General features: G+C 43.9%; 1 protein-coding gene across 2 annotated transcripts in view; it reads left to right on the top strand.

Annotated features, from left to right (window-relative positions):
- Positions 1 to 20,469, top strand: part of LOC123773325 (uncharacterized) — an 83,523-nt gene that overhangs the window by 793 nt on the left and 62,261 nt on the right. Inside the window, exons 2-4 of one of the 2 annotated variants that reach the window (XM_069318072.1) lie at positions 26 to 236; positions 16,682 to 16,895; positions 18,098 to 18,168. In XM_069318072.1, the coding sequence (XP_069174173.1) occupies positions 181 to 236; positions 16,682 to 16,895; positions 18,098 to 18,168 (341 nt within the window). In that variant the 5' untranslated portion in view covers positions 26 to 180. Of the gene's footprint in view, positions 1 to 25; positions 237 to 3,007; positions 3,392 to 16,681; positions 16,896 to 18,097; positions 18,169 to 20,469 lie in introns of those variants that run through there. The other variant, XM_045766946.2, reaches the window with a different exon arrangement.

Below are 20,469 nucleotides of genomic sequence, written 5' to 3' on the forward strand. Positions count from 1 at the left end.
CGTGAAGAGTACTAACATCGTTCAGGACGGAGGGCGTGCCATGCCCGGCCCCAGAGACGGCCGCAACTCCCCCGGATCCAGCGTCACTTCGTCACCACGGCGGCCTTTGTGACATTTGCGGCGCAGGTGGGCCACCAAGTGTTTAATGCTGAGAGGCAGGGGGAGCACAGCGGCTGGGTGATGGCTCTCTTCAGCGGCGGCGGCAAGGCAGGAGACAAACCCAAGATAAATCTGGTGTAAGTATTACACACTCTTTCCTATCTCTTACGTCGGCCCTCATTCACCCGGGGTGTCAACAAATTGGCCGTGTGTGTGTGTGTGTGTGTGTGTGTGTGTGTGTGTGTGTGTGTGTGTGTGTGTGTGTGTGTGTGTGTGTGTGTGTGTGTGTGTGTGTGTGTGTGTGGTCGAGCTACATGAAGGAACACAATGTTGTTGCCTCACGAGGGAAATACATATCTTATAAAAATCATCAAATATCTCAATCTCTTAGGTTAGTTTGCCATTCATACGCTGTGAGTTTACCATACACGGGATATGAGTTTACCATACATGGAATGATTGTTTACATTTTAATGCCGCAAGTTCTGGTGTCAAACGAAGGCCCCCAAGCCAGGACAACTGTAGCCTCGTGTATCACAGGACATTCACAAGGCGGTAAACCTCACTGAGAGAGGTGTACCAGTGAGGTGTACCAGGTGTACCTCAGGTATCACAAGTGACTGAGATAGCTGCAGGTATCTTGTGTCATCTGGTTTCCAATCACTGACAACTGGACACTCACTATTATAATGTCCAATACACGGTGAAGCCTGAGTAATGTGATCACGCTATACTCCAAACACTTTTCTCGTAACGTTGAAGTGTTCTAACTCCTTTCTGAGAACTTAGAAATGGGAAGCTCAGGATTGGGAGATTTTTTATAATTGGTTTACTGAGAATTATATAAACTATATATAATGCAGTATTTTCCCTTCTAAATTGATGTAAATAGAATCTTTATATTGTATATTATTTAATAAAGAGGAAAAAAAAGTTGTTTAACACTATCCCAGCTAACACCAGTATATAAGAACCTATAATCTCAGGTTATATAAGAACCGTCGGTATATGTTCTATGGTCCTCATCGTTACTATAAGTACCACCAAATCAGGGGGATGGGCTGAAGAATGAGTACCGTAGCTTTAGTCATGACGCGGTCGTGTCTGTGAAGACCTTGTGAATGACCCGTCAGACACTTCTCCGTCACACACAGGTTATAACATCATAGTACTCCTGTGTTTGTCTCCCCAATGTTTGTGATTTGTCTTACATTAGACGTAGTTGGTTGGAGCAGTGGCTCCTAGTGTAGCCACACCTGAGGTTCTGTGAGGTGCTGGCTCCTAGTGCTGCCACACCTGAGGTTCCGTGAGGTGCTGGGTCGTAGTGTTGCCACACCTGAGGTTCTGTGAGGTGCTGGCTCCTAGTGCTGCCACACCTGAGGTTCCGTGAGGTGCTGGGTCGTAGTGTTGCCACACCTGAGGTTCCGTGAGGTACTGGCTCGTAGTGTTGCCACACCTGAGGTTCCGTGAGGTGCTGGCTCCTAGTGTAGCCACACCTGAGGTTCCGTGAGGTGCTGGGTCGTAGTGTTGCCACACCTGAGGTTCCGTGAGGTGCTGGCTCCTAGTGTTGCCACACCTGAGGTTCCGTGTGGTGCAGGCTCCTAGTGTTGCCACACCTGAGGTTCCGTGTGGTGCAGGCTCCTAGTGTTGCCACACCTGAGGTTCCGTGAGGTGCTGGGTCGTAGTGTTGCCACACCTGAGGTTCTGTGAGGTGTTGGGTCGTAGTGTTGCTACACCTGAGGTTCTGTGAGGTGTTGGCTCGTAGTGTTGCCACACCTGAGGTTCCGTGAGGTGCTGGCTCCTAGTGTTGCCACACCTGAGGTTCCGTGAGGTACTGGCTCATTTATCAACGATTAAGTAACATAATTCATGAAATTTATCCAGGTAAATCATATTTACTGCACTTGCATTTTCCGTTATAAATTCTCAGATAGTTTAAAGCAGCGTTGCTTCCACCGTGAATGTATCAACACGTGCAATAGCATAAATCTTGTCATAAAATACAGTAATGTATCTTCTCCATAATGATGACAAGTTTGTATATACAAGACCTTATCAGAGTAGCTTAACACACACATATCATTGAATACTCTGACGTAAGCAATCATTCAGTTACCAGGATTATCTTTAATTCTTCAGTGCCGTTTCATTAGAATTGTTAGTAAGTAAAAATGTAAATCTTTAAGAAATTATCAAGTGCTGATCATAAATGAGGTATGTATATATCAATGAACTTATTCAAATTAGAAGGTTGAGGCTTATAGGTACATAAACAGCAAATGAGCAACGCCGCCAGTGTTGACTAGGCTGCATATATGGCCTCCAGCCTATCCTTATAAAATTCAAGTACTTTTTTTACCTGGATTGTACCTGGATGGGGTTCTGGGAGTTCTTCTACTTCTCAAGCGCGGCCCGGGGCCAGGATCTATATGGTCAAGATACAATAGGTAATGATGAACCACCAAAATGTTGACTTTTATTTTAAATTTTAAGAAATTAGAATTTTTTTTTACGGCAACATAAATATAAGATCAAGCCTAACCTCTGCTAGAATCCTAAGCCTAATACGCAAAATCTTAGGCCTTATAGTACATATATGTGATATACTAGGCCTAAGAATATTTAAGAATGTTTTTTTTAGTTTTAGTTTTTCAGGACTATAAAATTAAATTTAAAAAAGTGAATTACTAGTGATCCATCACTACATGTTGGTACTTTCCACGAAATAGTTACTGTGAGTACTGTTATTTCAGGAGGATGGGCTGGTCATTTCACCGCCACAGTAAAAACTGACATGGGATTATTGGAAGAAAGCCTTTTCTATATTAACATATCCGCTGGATACGAGCGGAAGCGTCGATTCCCGCATGTCGTGTTTCGTGAGATTGTCTGAGAGGTGAGTGAGTGGTGGGCCAGGAGGGAAGAGGTGGTCCCAGCCACGTCCATCTACAGATTTAAGAGCAGATACATCAAGAGCTGCAATAAGTGCCTCAGGGATGCAAGGCTACGAGACAGAGCATGCAGTGTTACATCCCTCCCTCCCCCCCCCCCCACGTAGTCACTGTCGGTGTGACATATCAGGGGGGTGTTCCCCAAAGGATGTAGCGTGACGTAGAGCCTCACTCACGTTCACCTCTTACACCAGTCACTCCGGGACAGTCAACTAAGGATCGATACTCTCACGCAGCCATTCAAAAACACTCAGGCCTTATGGGAAATGTGTTGTTTAGTGCCTTCAAGAGTATGTTCGTGTCGCAAGGGGCATCATGGCTAATAAAGAACCCTTCTATCCGTAAGTATCTTATTCCAGTTGTCGAGGACAGGAACTTCTCGAGGTCTCTCTAGACCTAGGGTATAGGCCAACTACTGACACTCTTCAGAATGTAACCCACATCAGTTGGGAAACTCCCGGGTACCTATTTACTAATAGGTTAACAAATATATCAGATGAAAGAAAACGTGGCTAACCATTTGTGGCCTACTCAGGAAACTGATCAACAATATTGCTTGTTATATAGTCACAGTTCCGGATTTCGACAGGAATACAGGACGTGGTATGAAGATACATGGGAAGGGTATGCAGGACTTGGTAATGAGAGAGAGAAACAGAGACAGACAGAGAGAGAGAGATATTACTACCAACACATCTAGTCCCAACAACAGAGACTGAAGGCTTACGTGATTAGTGAGCAAAGATTCATTAGTGTTTTATAAACCAAGCGAGTCATGCTATAGAGAAACAGGCAGCCAGTGCCTAAACAAGCCTCGCCACGTCCCACCTGTCTCACTCTTCAGCCGCATTTTCTACTTCTGCCTCCAACAAAAAATATAAATTGTATATATATAATCTGCCAGTTACCTAAACTGTAGTAGGTCATTCCCTCTTTGTACAATGATCAGGCTTTGTATTGGTCACAGCCTGGCACCCCCCCCCCAAACCACTACCCAACCCTCCTCTCTCCTAAACCACTCCCCCACCTAAACAACTACCCCAGCCTCCCCTCCCCCCTAAATCAGTACCCCAGCCACCCCCACACCGGGCCAGACAATGTGGTGAGGGCGCCAAGAGGCGCCACGGACCGCCAGCACGTTCACCACAGCTATAAAACTCCCTCACTTCTCACTTCTTTACACACCTGGTAAATCTTTATGGGTCGATTGAGGTAGTTCAAGCCTGTCCTCCGTCCCCGTCTCGCCACCTGTCCTCTGGCCCCGTCTCGCCACCTGTCCTCTGGCCCCGTCTCGCCACCTGTCCTCTGACCCCGTCTCGCCACCTGTCCTCCGGCCCCGTCTCAGCGGGGTCAAAGAGCTAACAACTCGAGCCTACAGGTACAAACAGTATATACACTCACACACGAAAACAAACAAACACACACACGCAAATCGAACATTAACATTACAGCTCTAACACACAAAATGATACACAGACCCAGATGTGAGACGGGCGAGGTTCCATTAATGATATTATTAGTAAACACAAATCTAAAGTTCATCTGTGGAGAGGCGTGTCTCAGAATGTTAAGTTCTCTACTTATCTGCATATGAACTTTCAATTCGTGTTTACTAATGATCATACTATTGAAATCTATTTAAAACAAAGAGAGCCTTCAGATTCGGTGTATTATATTTTACTCCAGAGTGCTGGAGTGGTATATTGTTCCATACGTGTGGAATACTTCACGATTCCTAAACCACCACATTTGTGAATATATGGGGTTTCTCTCACCTAACAGGTTTGGCCCACGAGTAAGTTACATCCAACAAAAGACCACTGTAAAGCGATTTCATTGTACTCTGTTTTACACTAGACCTTAACATCTGGTTATCAATTTGTATTACTAAAATGAGCTCCGACATGAACAAGTGAAGCAAGTGCTTAAGAGTCGCAACAGATATTCACCTTATTTTGCGGTTACCTTCAATTGGTTCAAATAGGTTCAACCTTCCCGTGGCCCGATCTCTGATCAGGCCTCTTGGCTGGTGATCTGGTCTACCAGGCTGTTGGACGCAACTGCTCGCAGCCTGACGTATGAATCACAGTCCGATTGATCAGGTGTTCTTTGGAGGTATTTATCAGTTTCTCTTTTGAATACCACGAGAGGCTCTAGTCCCTAGCAGGGATCCCTAGTAGTGAGTTACCCTAGTAGGGACATAACTAGGCTGGCTAGTTATGTCCCTTATGTCTTGAGGGAGTGTGTTAAAACAGCCACGGGCCTTTATTATGTTGATGGAGTTGTCTCGGCATACCTATTGCACCTCTGCTTTTCAACGGGGCTATTTTGCACTTCCTGCCATGGCTCCTGGTCTCATGAATCTGTCCTCTCGAATGGTACATCGTATTTTGATGCACAAATCCCCATCGGCCAAAATATGATGCAATATAAATCACAGCAGCTGGCAAAATTGAATTGCAGACCAATAGCAGTTGGGTTAATGCCATTGCAGTATCTCTCTGTCTAGAATAAACTCTTCCCCACAATCATCCTCCTGTCCCTATTTCTCGTCTTACCCACCGGGTAAGTTGTTCTCTATGTATGCCACCTGCTGTCCCGTGCAACTGCGGTGTATAGGACCGTATGCGTCAAATTTGTATGTATTTTCACCCTAAACTTGAGACAGGATTTTTCACAATCTGACTTTCAGAAGTTACCAAGGCTTTCAAACTAACTTGAAAGTAATTTTGTGCATGTGTGGAAAACATGCCCTTCCCGTCACCCTCCCAGCGCACTCACCCTGCTAGACACACTCTCCTTTCCACACACTCACCATGCCACACACAAACTTACCATGCCAGGCACACTTACCATGCCACACACACTTACCGCTGCAGTGTGCGGAGTGCCAGATAAATGCTTTAAGTTGACAATTCTGGCCTTGGCACTGTCCAGCTTCGTGCCACTTCTGACCCTGTTAGTGTTGACCTCCACTGGACACCGTCAGCTGGTGTGGGCGGCACGGCCGGCCACCGTTATCCAGTGTGTGGGCGGCACGGGCGCCCCCCCCCCCCCTCACCACCCACAAAGGTGAGTGAGAAGGTCACCTCGCTGCTTCACATATGCCACGACAAGTGTTTACGGGCGCTTGTGTCAGCGGCCGCGTCATCCTCCGTGTCTGTTTTGTCTCATTCCGTGTCTATTCTGTCTCATTCCGCATCCATTCTAGCTCATTCTGTGTCTATTCTATCTCATTCCGTGTCCGTTCTGTCACCCACCGTGTCAGATGTCACCCTTCGTCTGTTGTGATCCTCCGTGTCTCCGGGTGCGTGTGTGTTTAATATTTGTGCCAGCACGATCGAGCTCTTAACTCTTGGTCTCCGCCTTTCTAGCCGTCGGTTGTCTAATGTGCTGCTTCGCGATCTATTTATCTATCTTATCTACTAAATAGTTCTCTTACACACACACACACACACACACACACATCCCCAGGATCCAGCCCGTACCTAGTTAACTAGGTACTCTCAAGTACCTAGTTACTACTAAATAAACAGGATCATCAGGTAAAATAAATTTGTAAATTTGCTTATGTGTTTCTTCCTTGGCCGGGAATCGAACCCGGGCTCTTAGGAATACGACTCCTGAGCTATGTCTGCTTGGCCGTGCGTGCGTGCACGCGTGTGTGTGTTTAACTTTTTCAAGTGATTTATCGACATTTCGCAGCCCACTGCGACAATTTATGTACGATAGTATACAAGGTGGAGGTGATAGTGTCGTAGTTTAGCGTCCCAGACACCTGTTTCCTTTTGGGCCGACCGTATTTATGACCACAAATGTCACGGAATAAGGTTCTTTATTATTAAAACAACGTTGTTTATTTACACAATTTAACTACATTGATTCTCAAAATAAAACATCGGGTTCCAGACAGTCATGAACATCCTAGTGTGTATTTACCTATCAGTGACTACGGGAGAGTGAGGCCTAGCTCTTTATGCCTCGCCTATTAGCCTTGTACCTGTTGCGTTACAACCTAACTACTCTGACTTTCAAATTCTTTGTCGAATTGAGCCATAAAGTTGTAGATGCAGGTGGCTTCCACAACTTTTTTTTAGAGCATTCTACTTGCTAACTACCCGTTCAGGGCACTTACGTCCCTTCGGCTCATTTGGGCTTTCAGCTTCCACCTGTGTCCTCATGTCCTGCTTTCTCACAGTCTGAAGAGGCTATATTTGTCCATCTTATCTAGTCCCCTCAGTATCTTGTCAGTTGTGATCATATCCCTTCTGTTCCTTTTATCCTTGTGCGCGCTCTCGCACGTACACATATCTCACAGCCTAGTGTGAGTGTGTGCTCATATCTACTGTAAAAAACACGAATTTAGGCCATCGCCATAAAACACTAGCATAAGCATATCCTTTACCATTTTTCATCACTAAGCAACAGAAAACAGCAAGTAACCGAGGGGGTGAGACCTCAGTCCCACAGCGTTCTATACTGGGACCTATCCTGTTTCTGATATATGGAAATGATCTTCCAGAGAATTTAGACTCATTCCTCTCAATGTTTGCTGACGATGCTGAAATTCTGTGAAGGATTTAGATAGAGGACAACATGAAAGTAGAAGATGACCTTGACAAACTGAAGGAAGGGAGCCAACATATGGCTACTACCGTTTAACTCAAGTGTAAAGTAATGAAAATAGGAGTAGGAGGCAGGAGGCAGTACTCAAGATATCAAATGGGAGATGAAATCCCGCCAAGAATCAGGTAGAAAGCTCTGGGGGTCGATATCATAGCGAACCTGTTCCCAAAAGCCGACATCAAAAGGATATCATCAGCGGCATATGCTAGAATATCCCACCTAAGACTTGCCTTTAATAACCTGTGTGATGAATAATTTAGAACCTTCTTCACCACCCATGTCAGGTCATTCCTGGAGTATGCGGAACCAGTGTAGAGTCCACACCTAGCCAAACACAAGGTAAAGAGAAAGGTCAGAGATATGACATCACACTAGTTCCGGAGCTGAGAGGTATGAGTTATGAGGTAAGGCTACTGGCTTACCTTACGTCACTGGAAGACAAGAGTTAGGGGACGACATGATTACCACCTACAAAATTCCCAGAGGAATTAACAGGAGTAGGTAAGGGCAAACTACTAGCATGGGTGGAAACACTAACAAAGGGACACAGATGGAAACTTAGTACCCAAATGAGCCACAGAGACATTAGAAAGAATTTTTTCAGTGTCAGAGTAGCTAATAAATAGAATGCATTAGGCAGTGATGTGGTGAAGACAGACTCCATAAACATCTTTAAATTTAAATATAATTGAGCCCAATAGGCCCAGGAACCTGTACACCAATTGACTGACGGTTGAGAGGCGGGACTAAAAAGCCTAAACTCAACCCCCGCAAGCACAACTAGTTGAGTACCAGCCCCAAACCATACCCATCACTCGGCCGCCACCATACCCATCACTCGGCCGCCACCATACCCATCACTCGGCCGCCACCATACCCATCACTCGGCCGCCACCATACCCATCACTCGGCCGCCACCATACCCATCACTCGGCCGACACCATACCCATCACTCGGCCGCCACCATACCCATCACTCGGCCGCCACCATACCCATCACTCGGCCGACACCATACCCATCACTCGGCCGCCACCATACCCATCACTCGGCCGACACCATACCCATCACTCGGCCGCCACCATACCCATCACTCGGCCGACACCATACCCATCACTCGGCCGACACCATACCCATCACTCGGCCGACACCATACCCATCACTCGGCCGACACCATACCCATCACTCGGCCGCCACCATACCCATCACTCGGCCGCCACCATACCCATCACTCGGCCGCCACCATACCCATCACTCGGCCGCCACCATACCCATCACTCGGCCGCCACCATACCCATCACTCGGCCGACACCATACCCATCACTCGGCCACCACCATACCCATCACTCGGCCGCCACCATACCCATCACTCGGCCGACACCATACCCATCACTCGGCCGCCACCATACCCATCACTCGGCCGCCACCATACCCATCACTCGGCCGACACCATACCCATCACTCGGCCAACACCGCCGCCACCTCCTGCAGGAGCGCTACAGAAGGCATGGTGCTCTGCATGGCATTTAACTCGTTATTAAAATGAGCATGACCGAGGGGGCATTTACGTGGATGTGGACGTCAGTATACCGAGGGCAGTGTCGAGCAGCAGTAGGGGCCCCACACTCAGTGTCGAGCAGCAGTAGGGGCCCCACACTAAGTGTCGAGCAGCAGTAGGGGCCCCACACTCAGTGTCGAGCAGCAGTAGGGGCCCTCACACTCAACTGTCGAGCAGCAGTAGGGGCCCCACACTCAGTGTCGAGCAGCAGTAGGGGCCCCACACTCAGTGTCGAGCAGCAGTAGGGGCCCCCACACTAAGTGTCGAGCAGCAGTAGGGGCCCCACACTCAGTGTCGAGCAGCAGTAGGGGCCCCGCACTCAGTGTCGAGCAGCAGTAGAGGCCCCACACTCAGTGTCGAGCAGCAGTAGGGGCCCCGCACTCAGTGTCGAGCAGCAGTAGAGGCCCCACACTCAGTGTCGAGCAGCAGTAGGGGCCCCACACTCAGTGTCGAGCAGCAGTAGAGGCCCCACACTCAGTGTCGAGCAGCAGTAGGGGCCCCACACTCAGTGTCGAGCAGCAGTAGGGGCCCCACACTCAGTGTCGAGCAGCAGTAGGGGCCCCACACTCAGTGTCGAGCAGCAGTTTAAGAAACCATGCAGCAGTAGGGGACCCATACTTCCTGCTGAGCAGCAGTAGGGGACCCATACTTCCTGCTGAGCAGCAGTAAGGGACCCATACTTCCTGCTGAGCAGCAGTAGGGGACCCATACTTCCTGCTGAGCAGCAGTAGGGGACCCATACTTCCTGCTGAGCAGCAGTAGGGTCAGGACTGGTCCTACCATTAGGCCAACTTGAGTACTGCCAACTAAGGCAGTACTGACCTCTGTGGGTCGCAGTTTTATACCAATTACTTGTTTTAAGAAAACATAATAAAATAATTAAAATTCGACCTTGAATTTTTAAGAACTGCATAACGTAATAGAAGAAAATCTGCAAATTTGTTCTTGAAAATTGAAGTTTTATTTTTTCTGGTCCAGCAGTTGGAAGCCTAGGGAGCAAAATAGTCTGGGACCGTAAATATATGACCATTACTGACCTTTACTCTTACTGACCATCTCAGTAAGAGACCATGCACCGTGGATTAATAGACTTTATCTCACGACGCGTCCCAAAGTATACAAAGGAAAACTAACATAAATCTGAGGGAAGTTTGCCCGCTAAAATATGAGGAGGAAGTACTGCGGGAGGAGCCCAGCGCGCGAGCATCACGAGGCGTCTACACTGTGAACACAGAAACTGGCTGAGGAAACCACAGAAAATGTAACCATACAAGGAATAACTAACGAAGAAGACGGCTGTTGTCACACGGATGTCCGTAGTGAGTCGACCTTATCAGTGGATAATCCGGGTGTGAGGGGTGACCATGAGGTGAGCGGGTATGGCATGAGGACAGATGAGGTGAGGATCCCAGCAGTAAAGATACGGTGTCAAGACCATGGAGCGAGGACCATAGAGTGAGGGCCCGCAAAGTGGTCCAGAATGAATCCCAGTATCAGTATAAGAAAATGGTGCCCAAAAATGCGGAGACTAAAATGGTTGTGTAGCCACAGAGGCTACATTAAACCCTCGGCTGGTCACAAGTGATGATGATGAACCAGGCCCAGCGGCCGGCGATGCCAAAGGGGTAACAATTTAGTGTTAATTTGCTTATTTATTGAAATACTTTTTTGTGATATTAGATCGCGTATCTTTTCACTTTCTTGCCGAGCTCAGACTCGGTAAGATTAAAGAAGCATTGTTATGTTAAAGATTAAAGTGTTCAGTGAGAATCCACAAGGTCTTCTCTTATATATATATATATATATATATATATATATATATATATATATATATATATATATATATATATATATATATATATATATATATATATATATATATATATATATATATATATATTTGTGTGTGTGAATTTTCACGACTATTACCTTTAAGTGCTTCTGAAGAGGTTGTAGTGTAGTGGATATTATGTGCAGAGTCCTGCACATAATCTTGCTTTTAAACGGTAATACCGTGTCTATGATGTAATGTCTTATATGAAAACAACGAACGATGGTAGTACAGTGGTTGGCGTTCCCAACTCACATTCGGGGATCCCGAGGGAGACAGAATCTTTTGTTATTATTATTATTTTCTGTCACAGACGTGGTCATACATTTACAATGCTAACCAGCATATATATACATTTTCTTCTGTCCTCCATGGACAGGGTTAGAGATGTGTTAAACATATAGTTCAGAGATTTATTGAACAATCAACTACAGAAGGTGATTCGGTGCAGAAATGGTTGGGCAAGTTGCCTGTCCCCCCAACAAAAACGAAATAGTTATGGATCCAAAAATTCCAAGAAAACGATGAGAGTTCATAGAAAACTCTTACAAACAGTAACCTAGGCTTTTGGCTTTTGGCTTTTTGTTTCTTTTTTGATGCTAATACATTTGTAAAAAATATTTTATTGATGCAAAACATTAATGAGGGTTTGATTACGATGTTAACAAAGCGGGTGTTAACATTTGTTATACTGCCACTACGCATGCGCAGCGTTCCGTCCAAACTTTACGATAAACGCGTTTAGTTATTACAATTAAGGGTAACAATACATTGACACGCAAGATAGTACATCGATAATTATAACAAATTATTAAGCAAATAATAAATAGTTTCGTAAGGATACATAATGCTACAGAGTATACTGTAAACTACTTTAGATTCTAGTTTTAATAGTAAATATTATAATAGTGCACATTTTATTGAGTTGGACACACCGGAAAACTATTTTCAATTTTTTGTGTAAAGACAAACTAAATTAACCTAGCCTAACCTTTCTAGGCCTAATACACGATATCTGAGGTCTAACAAAGTACATATATGATATACTAGGCCTAGGAATATTTAAGTTTGTGTTTAAAGAAAAAGAAAATCTATGTTACGATAATCTCCTTCAAGAGAGATTTGGCCTGCTCTTTCCTATCGTCATGTTACTTCAGTACATCTACAACATCTAGATACTACAAGCAAGTGTAGTACATATTTAGTCAAATACGTTTTGCCAGGCGCAAACGTATCATACACTCGCTCTCCACCTCCCCCCTCCCTCGTTGCCGATCACCAAACTAGCATTTCCAGTCTGCCCGCTTCTGATTGGTAAATCGATGTCTGCACTACTGCACTTCTGCACCTCACGCCATCTACCTAGCCGATGTCTGGGCCTGCACCAGCCATTGGAGTTAGAATATTCTGTGCTCTCAAGCTGAAACAACCATCAGATATACGCTCTGTCTATTAGTGGATGTTCTCAGCACCTGTTAATTTCATTTTGTCTTTATCCATTTTAGAGTAACGTCACCACTATATTATTTTGTTATTTTTTAATCTTGTGAGTTTGCACTGTACATAGCCAAGGAACTGTCTTATTCATAAGTTGTTTTAAATTTAATTAAAGTTTCATTATTCATACTATTTGTTTTGCCTTACTTTGCCACAGGACACAACAGCTACGCAGTCATTTTTTTTTCTTTTAATGTTACAGGCATTGACACCAGCCATTGGGAGGACTGCCGAACACCTACACTTCTTTTTTTCCATCACTAATATATATATATATATATATATATATATATATATATATATATATATATATTTTATACACACATCTTCCCCAAGTTGAAACCCCACAACAGTTGCCTAACTCCCGGCTAAATATTTACTGCTAGGTGATAGAGGCATTAAGGAAATGAGCCCAAACATTTGTTCCACCCAGGAATTGAACCCGGGATCCCTGATTGTGAGTCCGTAATGAAGCAAACTGTGCTTGGAGACTAACATGAATATCGATCCATTAATTCCTACATAAGACAAAACATAGGAGTATATGAATAATATTTATCGACTTGTGAATGGTCCAGGACAGACCGAAACGTCGTCGTCCCTTCACCTTGTAGTGTGTGGTCTGGTCAACATTCTTCAGCCACGTTATTGTGACTCCTCGCCTGTATACGAATAATACAGTGGAACATACTCCTCCTTCCTCACAAAGCAGTCCGTTCATATTTGCCGGCGTATAATGGCGTAGTCACCAACGCCATCTATGTAAACACTACGTAGGACCACCGCCACGCTTCATACATTTACAATATAATAATTGTATTCATAAAATATACACACGAACATGCTACAGTGGCTTATTCGTAGGTACCGGGGTTACATATTAAATAAAGCCACTAAGACGCAAAGCGTATACAAGTATTAGCAATGGCAACAACAGCAAAGCAGGTTGGTTTGGAATTGCACTCAAGGGCTACCAATTTTGGAGGGTAATTAACGTGACACATGTTTACTGGCCAATAACCAAGTGTACTTTAGTCCTGAACACTGTCCACAATTAATGTAAACTTTCAGTATATACATCAATAGTTGGGTAAACCTGTGTGTATATATCTTTATATGTAAGGAGTGTCCCGGGTCCTGGTTGTAGACTGGGGCCAGATTCACGAAGCAGTTACGCAAGCACTTATGACCCTGTCCATCTTTTCTCACTCTTTGGCGGGTTTGTTTAGAATTACTAAATAGTTCAGGAGCTACGAAACACTAGGAGGCTGTTTGTAACAATAACAACAGTTGATTGGAAAGTTTTCATGTCTGTAAACTGTTTAATAAATGTAACCAAAGCCGTCAAAGATTGAGGAAAGAAGTACACGTTCGCAAGTGCTTGCGTAACCGCTTCGTGAATCTGGCCCCTGGTTCGTTCTCGACACACAATCGAGAATTCCAGGTTCAAATCCCGTGCGGCACAGAAATGGTTGGGCGCATTTCGTATCACCTCATGCCCCTATCCACCTAGCAGTAAATAGGTACCCAGGAGTTATCTTGTTATGGGGTTGCATCCTGGGGAGCTTCAGTAATTCGTCCCTGGAGGGGGGGGGGGGCTCGATAACCCTAACATGTACTGTACATATAAACTGGCTGCCTGTCGCCAGACACAATGAATTATGCGAAATACACGTCAAAAGCTCACCTTGTGGCCAGGGTCTAAGGAATGAGAAGTCCAGATTTATTAGAATGGTGGTATATTGGCTCTCCTGGTCCTAGGTAGCTCACTCCTGGCATAGTCCTCCATGGAGTCCAGATACTAGATACTTCCGCTGGTATATTGAGGGTGGCAAGTTCCTCCTCTTGTGTTCTGTAGAGGTGCAGGAGCGCAAATCTTGAGGCGCCACATGACATGACTGGGGAACACATCTGTCTCCTCTCCTGGTGCTTCACACACTGGTGAGGGCAGAGGGCGTGCCGCTGGGCAACTCAGAGCCCAGCCAATCACAGCCGCGCGCGCGCTTGTTGGCGGGAACTTCATCCTGACGGCTGGTTTCAATATGGCTCCCGCTATAAAATGAATGTTTCTGAATTGGTGGGATTTATAGTGATTCTGAAATAATAACGAACATTATAGATTTAAGCCCGAAACGCTTTGCGTAATAGTGGCTTTAGGCATTGTATGTACTAGCTCTCTATAAATCCATCAATTTTTTGTATCTCACCTTGTATGTATGTACTTTACCTAAATAGATATTTGTATTTGCATTTATAAAGAAAAAATCACTACTATTATAACAATACATTCTCCTGTTTAAATAGTAGTTTTTGTACCTATGTTCAACATAGAACAAACATTGCCGTTCTAAGCAATTAGAAAGTAGAACTTTGGAATATTCACTTATAGAGTCGGAAAAAATAAAGCTAAAACACCAACTCAAATATTCCTAGGCCTAGTAAAGCGCACACATGTATTATATTAGGCCTCAGATATCGTGTATTAGGCCTAGGAAGTTTAGGTTATGTTAGTTTAGTTTGTTTTTGTATGTAGAAAATAGTTTTCCGGTTTGTCCAACTCAATAACGCCGATTTCTACTTTCTAGTTTCGTTGTTTGTCGGTATATATACTATGGTCCTCATTATTACTGTAAGTACTATCAAAACAGGAGGATGGTATGTATTATAAATTGTAAAATGCCTAATGAAATTATTGTTTAAAATTACTATAATTTATCATGCGACCAATTGGTCGATTTTTTTACAGTTTAAATTTTTCTATGCAAATTGATAAAATAATTTATTTTTATTATAACCCGACTCGTTAATTTAGTGCTTAAAATGATTACCATTTGGTAATTAAATACCGGTGCAGCATTTATCACGCCCCTTGCTAACTAGGCTTTCGAACACTGCTTGACTCCCATAAATTTAGAAGCTACGGTTTTCATTGTTCAGTATGACGCCCTTGCACAGTGGCATTATGTTTTTGCTAAATAAATATGTATTTATTTCAGTTTGTATTTTAGCTTCATTTATTTTAAAATAATTCCTACTAATCAGTATATTACTATCTAAAAGCTAAGAACGTTAGATTTCTGAGTATTGACGATCGTCACAATACGTACTATTAACCCCTAAATCATTGATGCTGCGGTAATGATTGTAAACAATACTTATAGAACATCAATTAAATATTACAGTTCAGATGTCTATTGTGATTTGTGCTGATCATACCAACCGACCCACATAATTCAACAAGACACAGTCAATTCGGCTAAATCGAGCCATGAGGCATAATTTATCAAGCATTTACGCATCCACTTAAGAAACTTAGACATCTTTCCTCCATCACTGTGGCTTTGTTTATATTAAATAAAATAGTTTACGATCATCGAATCTTCACAATTCAAGGTTACTATTGTTAGAAACAACCTCACAGTGCCTCGGAGCTCACAAACTGTTTAATGTAAACAAAGTTGTGTTTGAAGGAAGATGTACAGGTTTATTAAGTGGTTGTGGGAATGCCTGATGAACCCAGCCTAGCGGTGGGTAACTTTATTGTGTAAACACTTGTATCCTTATTCGATCTTTGTTGCTCTGGAACACTGACAATCGAGTGTTATCACCGTGTGTTGAAGTTCTCTGATATTTAAAACACGGTTTACTATTAACACGGGCTATTGTTAACATTGTCTACTATAAATGCAGGCTACAGTTAACACGAGCTACTGTTAATACAGGCTACTATTAACACGGGCTATTATAAACACGGACTACTATTAACACGGCTACTGCTAATATGAACTACTTCTAACACGAGCTACTCTTAACATAGACTACTATAAACAGGGCTTACTGTTAATACCGGCTAATATTAACTACTGTTAATAGAACTTTTTATTAACATGGGATACTACTGGCACAGGCTAATGGTATCACAGGCTTCTGTTAAAACAGGTTTCTATTAACAAGGGTTACTGTTGTAAGAGTATGTCTCAGTATCTCAATATATCCCAGTTATATATGCCAGTATATCAGTAAGTCGTCTAATTTATATTCACGTTTATATATCACATTTATCATTAGGTATAATCATTCAGCAACATGAGGCTACGGAATTCTCTCTTCACCGCCCAACAGGGACTGCAGGTATGAAGAGGAGCAAGAAATTCAACAAGTGGCCTTTCGGTTTATGAAGAAGAGAGAGAAGGAACGCAAAGCTCAGGCGGCGAAGGAACGAGCGAAGGCAGAGAAGGAACGCGTCAAGGCGCAGAAGAAAGCCGCCAAGGCCCCACAGAAGACCGGCTCCGGCAAGAAGAGTGTTGTCTTCCCGCTGCTCGAGAAGGATACACAGGTGAGTCTTTCGCTATCGTAAGAGGTTATCGTTTGTTCTGATCTGTTGACTCTCAAGCAAATAATAATAATAAAAATAATAATATTAATAATGAGAAAACTCGTAGGAGCCGTGATCAGGGTTCGAACCTATTCGGTGGGTGTTCCCACGGATAGATTCGAACCCTCATCACGGCTCTTACGGAGTTTCTCATTGATGCAGTCACATTTGTGTGATTACTCTGTGTAATAATAATGATAATAAGAAGAATAAGAATATTATTATTATTATTATTATTATTATTATTATTATTATTATTATTATTATTATTATTATATTTCAATTAAGATAATACACAAATTAAAGGCAAAAATGTTTTATGGATAAATTTATTGTTACAAATCCCCTTTACTCGAAAAGTTTAGGGATTTCTAAATCAAATAACTTCTATGATAGAGTTTGCATAATTTGTTATAATTAACATTGACTTAAATAATACAAAAAATAAATAATTATAAAGTTGGGTTTGCTAGAGCATAGACAGAACATAGACGAGAGCATATGACATGCTGAGATAACTTTTCATAGGAAGATGATATCTTTTAAAAAAATTAATTTCAGCTGGTATCAAACTTTTGTTTCAGTAATGAAAAATGTTAATGGAATTTTGTGGTAGGTTAAATATAGTTAGAGATAAAACCGCCTGAGTGCTTATGTTGTGAGTACATAGAGGTCAGTATCCACGGGAGCGGTCTCATCAAGCCTAGTGTGAATTCTAATTAACTGCTTTTCTTAAACTGACAATATTTTTAAAACTATTAATTCAAAAAAATATTTTAAGAAGTAAGGCGGAACACGAACCCTGGTCCAAGAGGTGGAAAGCCTACACAAAGAAGAGAGAATAATGAAGATTTGAATCCTAAAATCCTCTGAACATAACTGAAACTCACCCTGGGGTTAAGGAAGCTGTTTTGGGGAACAATATTGTTGATGTTCACCCTGAATGAACATCTATCTCTCTGGGTGGTAAACGTACGAACCCAAGCAGCCCACTTAACCCATAGAGTCCAATGCATAGAAAACCTTGCCATTTTAGAGCCGTTACTTTTCATAATAATTTCTATTAGTAACGTTGGCTAAGATAACGTAAAAAACGCGACCAATTAGTTGAGAGGGCGGGTTTGTCAAGGCATCGAGAAGTAACTCATTGTTTCCTGTGGCAGATGTCTGAGGGAGGCGGCGCAGGGGACGGGTATCAGGTGCTCCTGCCCCCTGAGGCACTCCAGGCTGACAGGTGAGTACCACAGACGCCCTCTCCTTCATCACTCCTCTTGATTTATAAGGCACTACAGGCTCACCATAGCCCGGGCTACTTTGAACTTTTTGTTCCAGGTAGCGAATCTTTAACAACATCCTCTTGATTACCAGAGACGCCTTGTTGGTGAGTCCTCATGAGTACCAGGGACTCACGAGTACCAGGGACGCCTCGTTGATGAGTCCTCATGAGTACCAGGGCCTCACGAGTACCAGGGACGCCTCGTTGATGAGTCCTCATGAGTACCAGGGCCTCACGAGTACCAGGGACGCCTCGTTGATGAGTCCTCATGAGTACCAGGGCCTCACGAGTACCAGGGACGCCTCGTTGATGAGTCCTCATGAGTACCAGGGCCTCACGAGTACCAGGGACGCCTCGTTGATGAGTCCTCATGAGTTCCAGGGACTCACAAGTACTAGGGACGCCTCGTTGATGAGTCCTCATGAGTACCAGGGACGCCTCGTCGTCCTATATAACATGAACATGTTACCGTTAGTAGTGTGAAGATGAGGCTTCAGCTCATCAGTCTTGAGATGATCGCTGCTCATTGCTCCAGGAAGAAACCCTCTTTACCCTTCCTCCCTCCCTCCCTTTCTCACCTTATTTCTCACTCTCTTCCTCGTCCCCTCCCCCATTCCTCACCCATCTCATTCCTCCCTAACCTGTATGTATAATGAGTGGTCTGGCCGCAGTGCGTCAGGGAAGCCCAAACCCTCGATGATTCCTCTCCCGTTCTCTCATAAGTTTATCCCAAGTTTGTGGCGTTGCAATATTCCATGAGGCTAATCTCTCTCTCTCTCTCTCTCTCTCTCTCTCTCTCTCTCTCTCTCTCTCTCTCTCTCTCTCTCTCTCTCTCTCTCTCTCTCTCTCTCTCTCTCTCTCTCTCTCTCTCTCTCTCCATCACCCACACCTTCCCTCATCTCCCCCATCACCACCATTTCCTACATACTCTCAGGCTTTCCTTGGCCACACTAGTCATTTCCCGTCAGGCGTAGTAGCCATGGAGACGAGACCATGTAAATGTGAATTTTCTTGACACCAACATAACTGACACCCAAAAAATATAAAATGTAATATAAATAACTTTTTAATAATAATAATAATAATAATAATAATAATAATAATAATAATAATAATAATAATAATAATAACTGATCATTACAACATCCATAAGGTGTTCTACTGGTTGCTAAGGTCAAGATAACATGTGGGGTTGTGAGAGTGTTGGGCCAGAGTGGCGGACGGGATCCTCCGAGTGGCACTCAGGCTGTTTGAGTGCCACTATCAGAGACAGACCGTCAGAGACAGTGTGTCTGTTTGCCTGTCTGTCTGAGTTTGAAGGTCAGATGCTTGAAGCTAACCTTATTCAACTTTGCACCCTGAATCCTGTGTGGTACATGCCCAACAGGGTGCCATAGTCATATACTCACCTACACGATGATTTTGGCCCTGGCGCCAGCGCCTGTCTGGCTAAGTAACTTAAACAAATTCAATATAGTTAATTTTTCTATTATTATTACGAAACATTAAGAACTGCTCTCAGGAAAATTAAAAATGTTCTAATTATCATATTTTCCCAGTAATTGGTCAAAACAGGGTGTTTGAGTGTGGGATGGGGGGGGGGTCAGGACCACCTGAGGTGAAGGGGGGAGTGCTTAGCCCAATCTAGGGTGTAGGGGGAGGGTGCGTACCCCAATCTAGGGTGTAAGGGGATCCTGAGTCCATCCTGGGGTGTAGGGAAGGGGAGGCTCAGCCAACCTCCTGTAATTATTGTCGCCACGTAAACTCATCCCATTAAAACCTGAGGTAAGTTCCATCAGCCTAATTTTCTCCTGCTAATATATCTTCCTGCGCTCATCGGTGATGCTTCTTGTACTTGCTTCCTTCTGTGGGTATCGCTGCAGCTGCTCTACCATGCTGCAGCTGCTCTACCATGCTGCAGCTGCTCTACCATGCTGCAGCTGCTCTACCATGCTGCAGCTGCTCTACCATTGTGCAGCTGCTCTACCATGCTGCAGCTGCTCTACCATGCTGCAGCTGCTCTACCATGCTGCAGCTGCTCTACCATGCTGCAGCTGCTCTACCATGCTGCAGCTGACGGTGACGCGGGAATGGTGTACACGGATGGTGACGCAGCACAGTAGTGAACACGTCCCTCACAGTCAAGGGTCCTGGTCATCATTTATGCTGTAATAATATACAATAATGTGCTTGGCATCTTCTGTATTTATGTACCATTCCTCCCCATTTCTTCTTTATCTTGTCTCCTTCTTCTTCTTC

The sequence above is a fragment of the Procambarus clarkii genome, chromosome 89, assembly GCF_040958095.1.
Source record: "Procambarus clarkii isolate CNS0578487 chromosome 89, FALCON_Pclarkii_2.0, whole genome shotgun sequence".
Taxonomy (NCBI): Eukaryota; Metazoa; Arthropoda; class Malacostraca; order Decapoda; family Cambaridae; genus Procambarus; species Procambarus clarkii.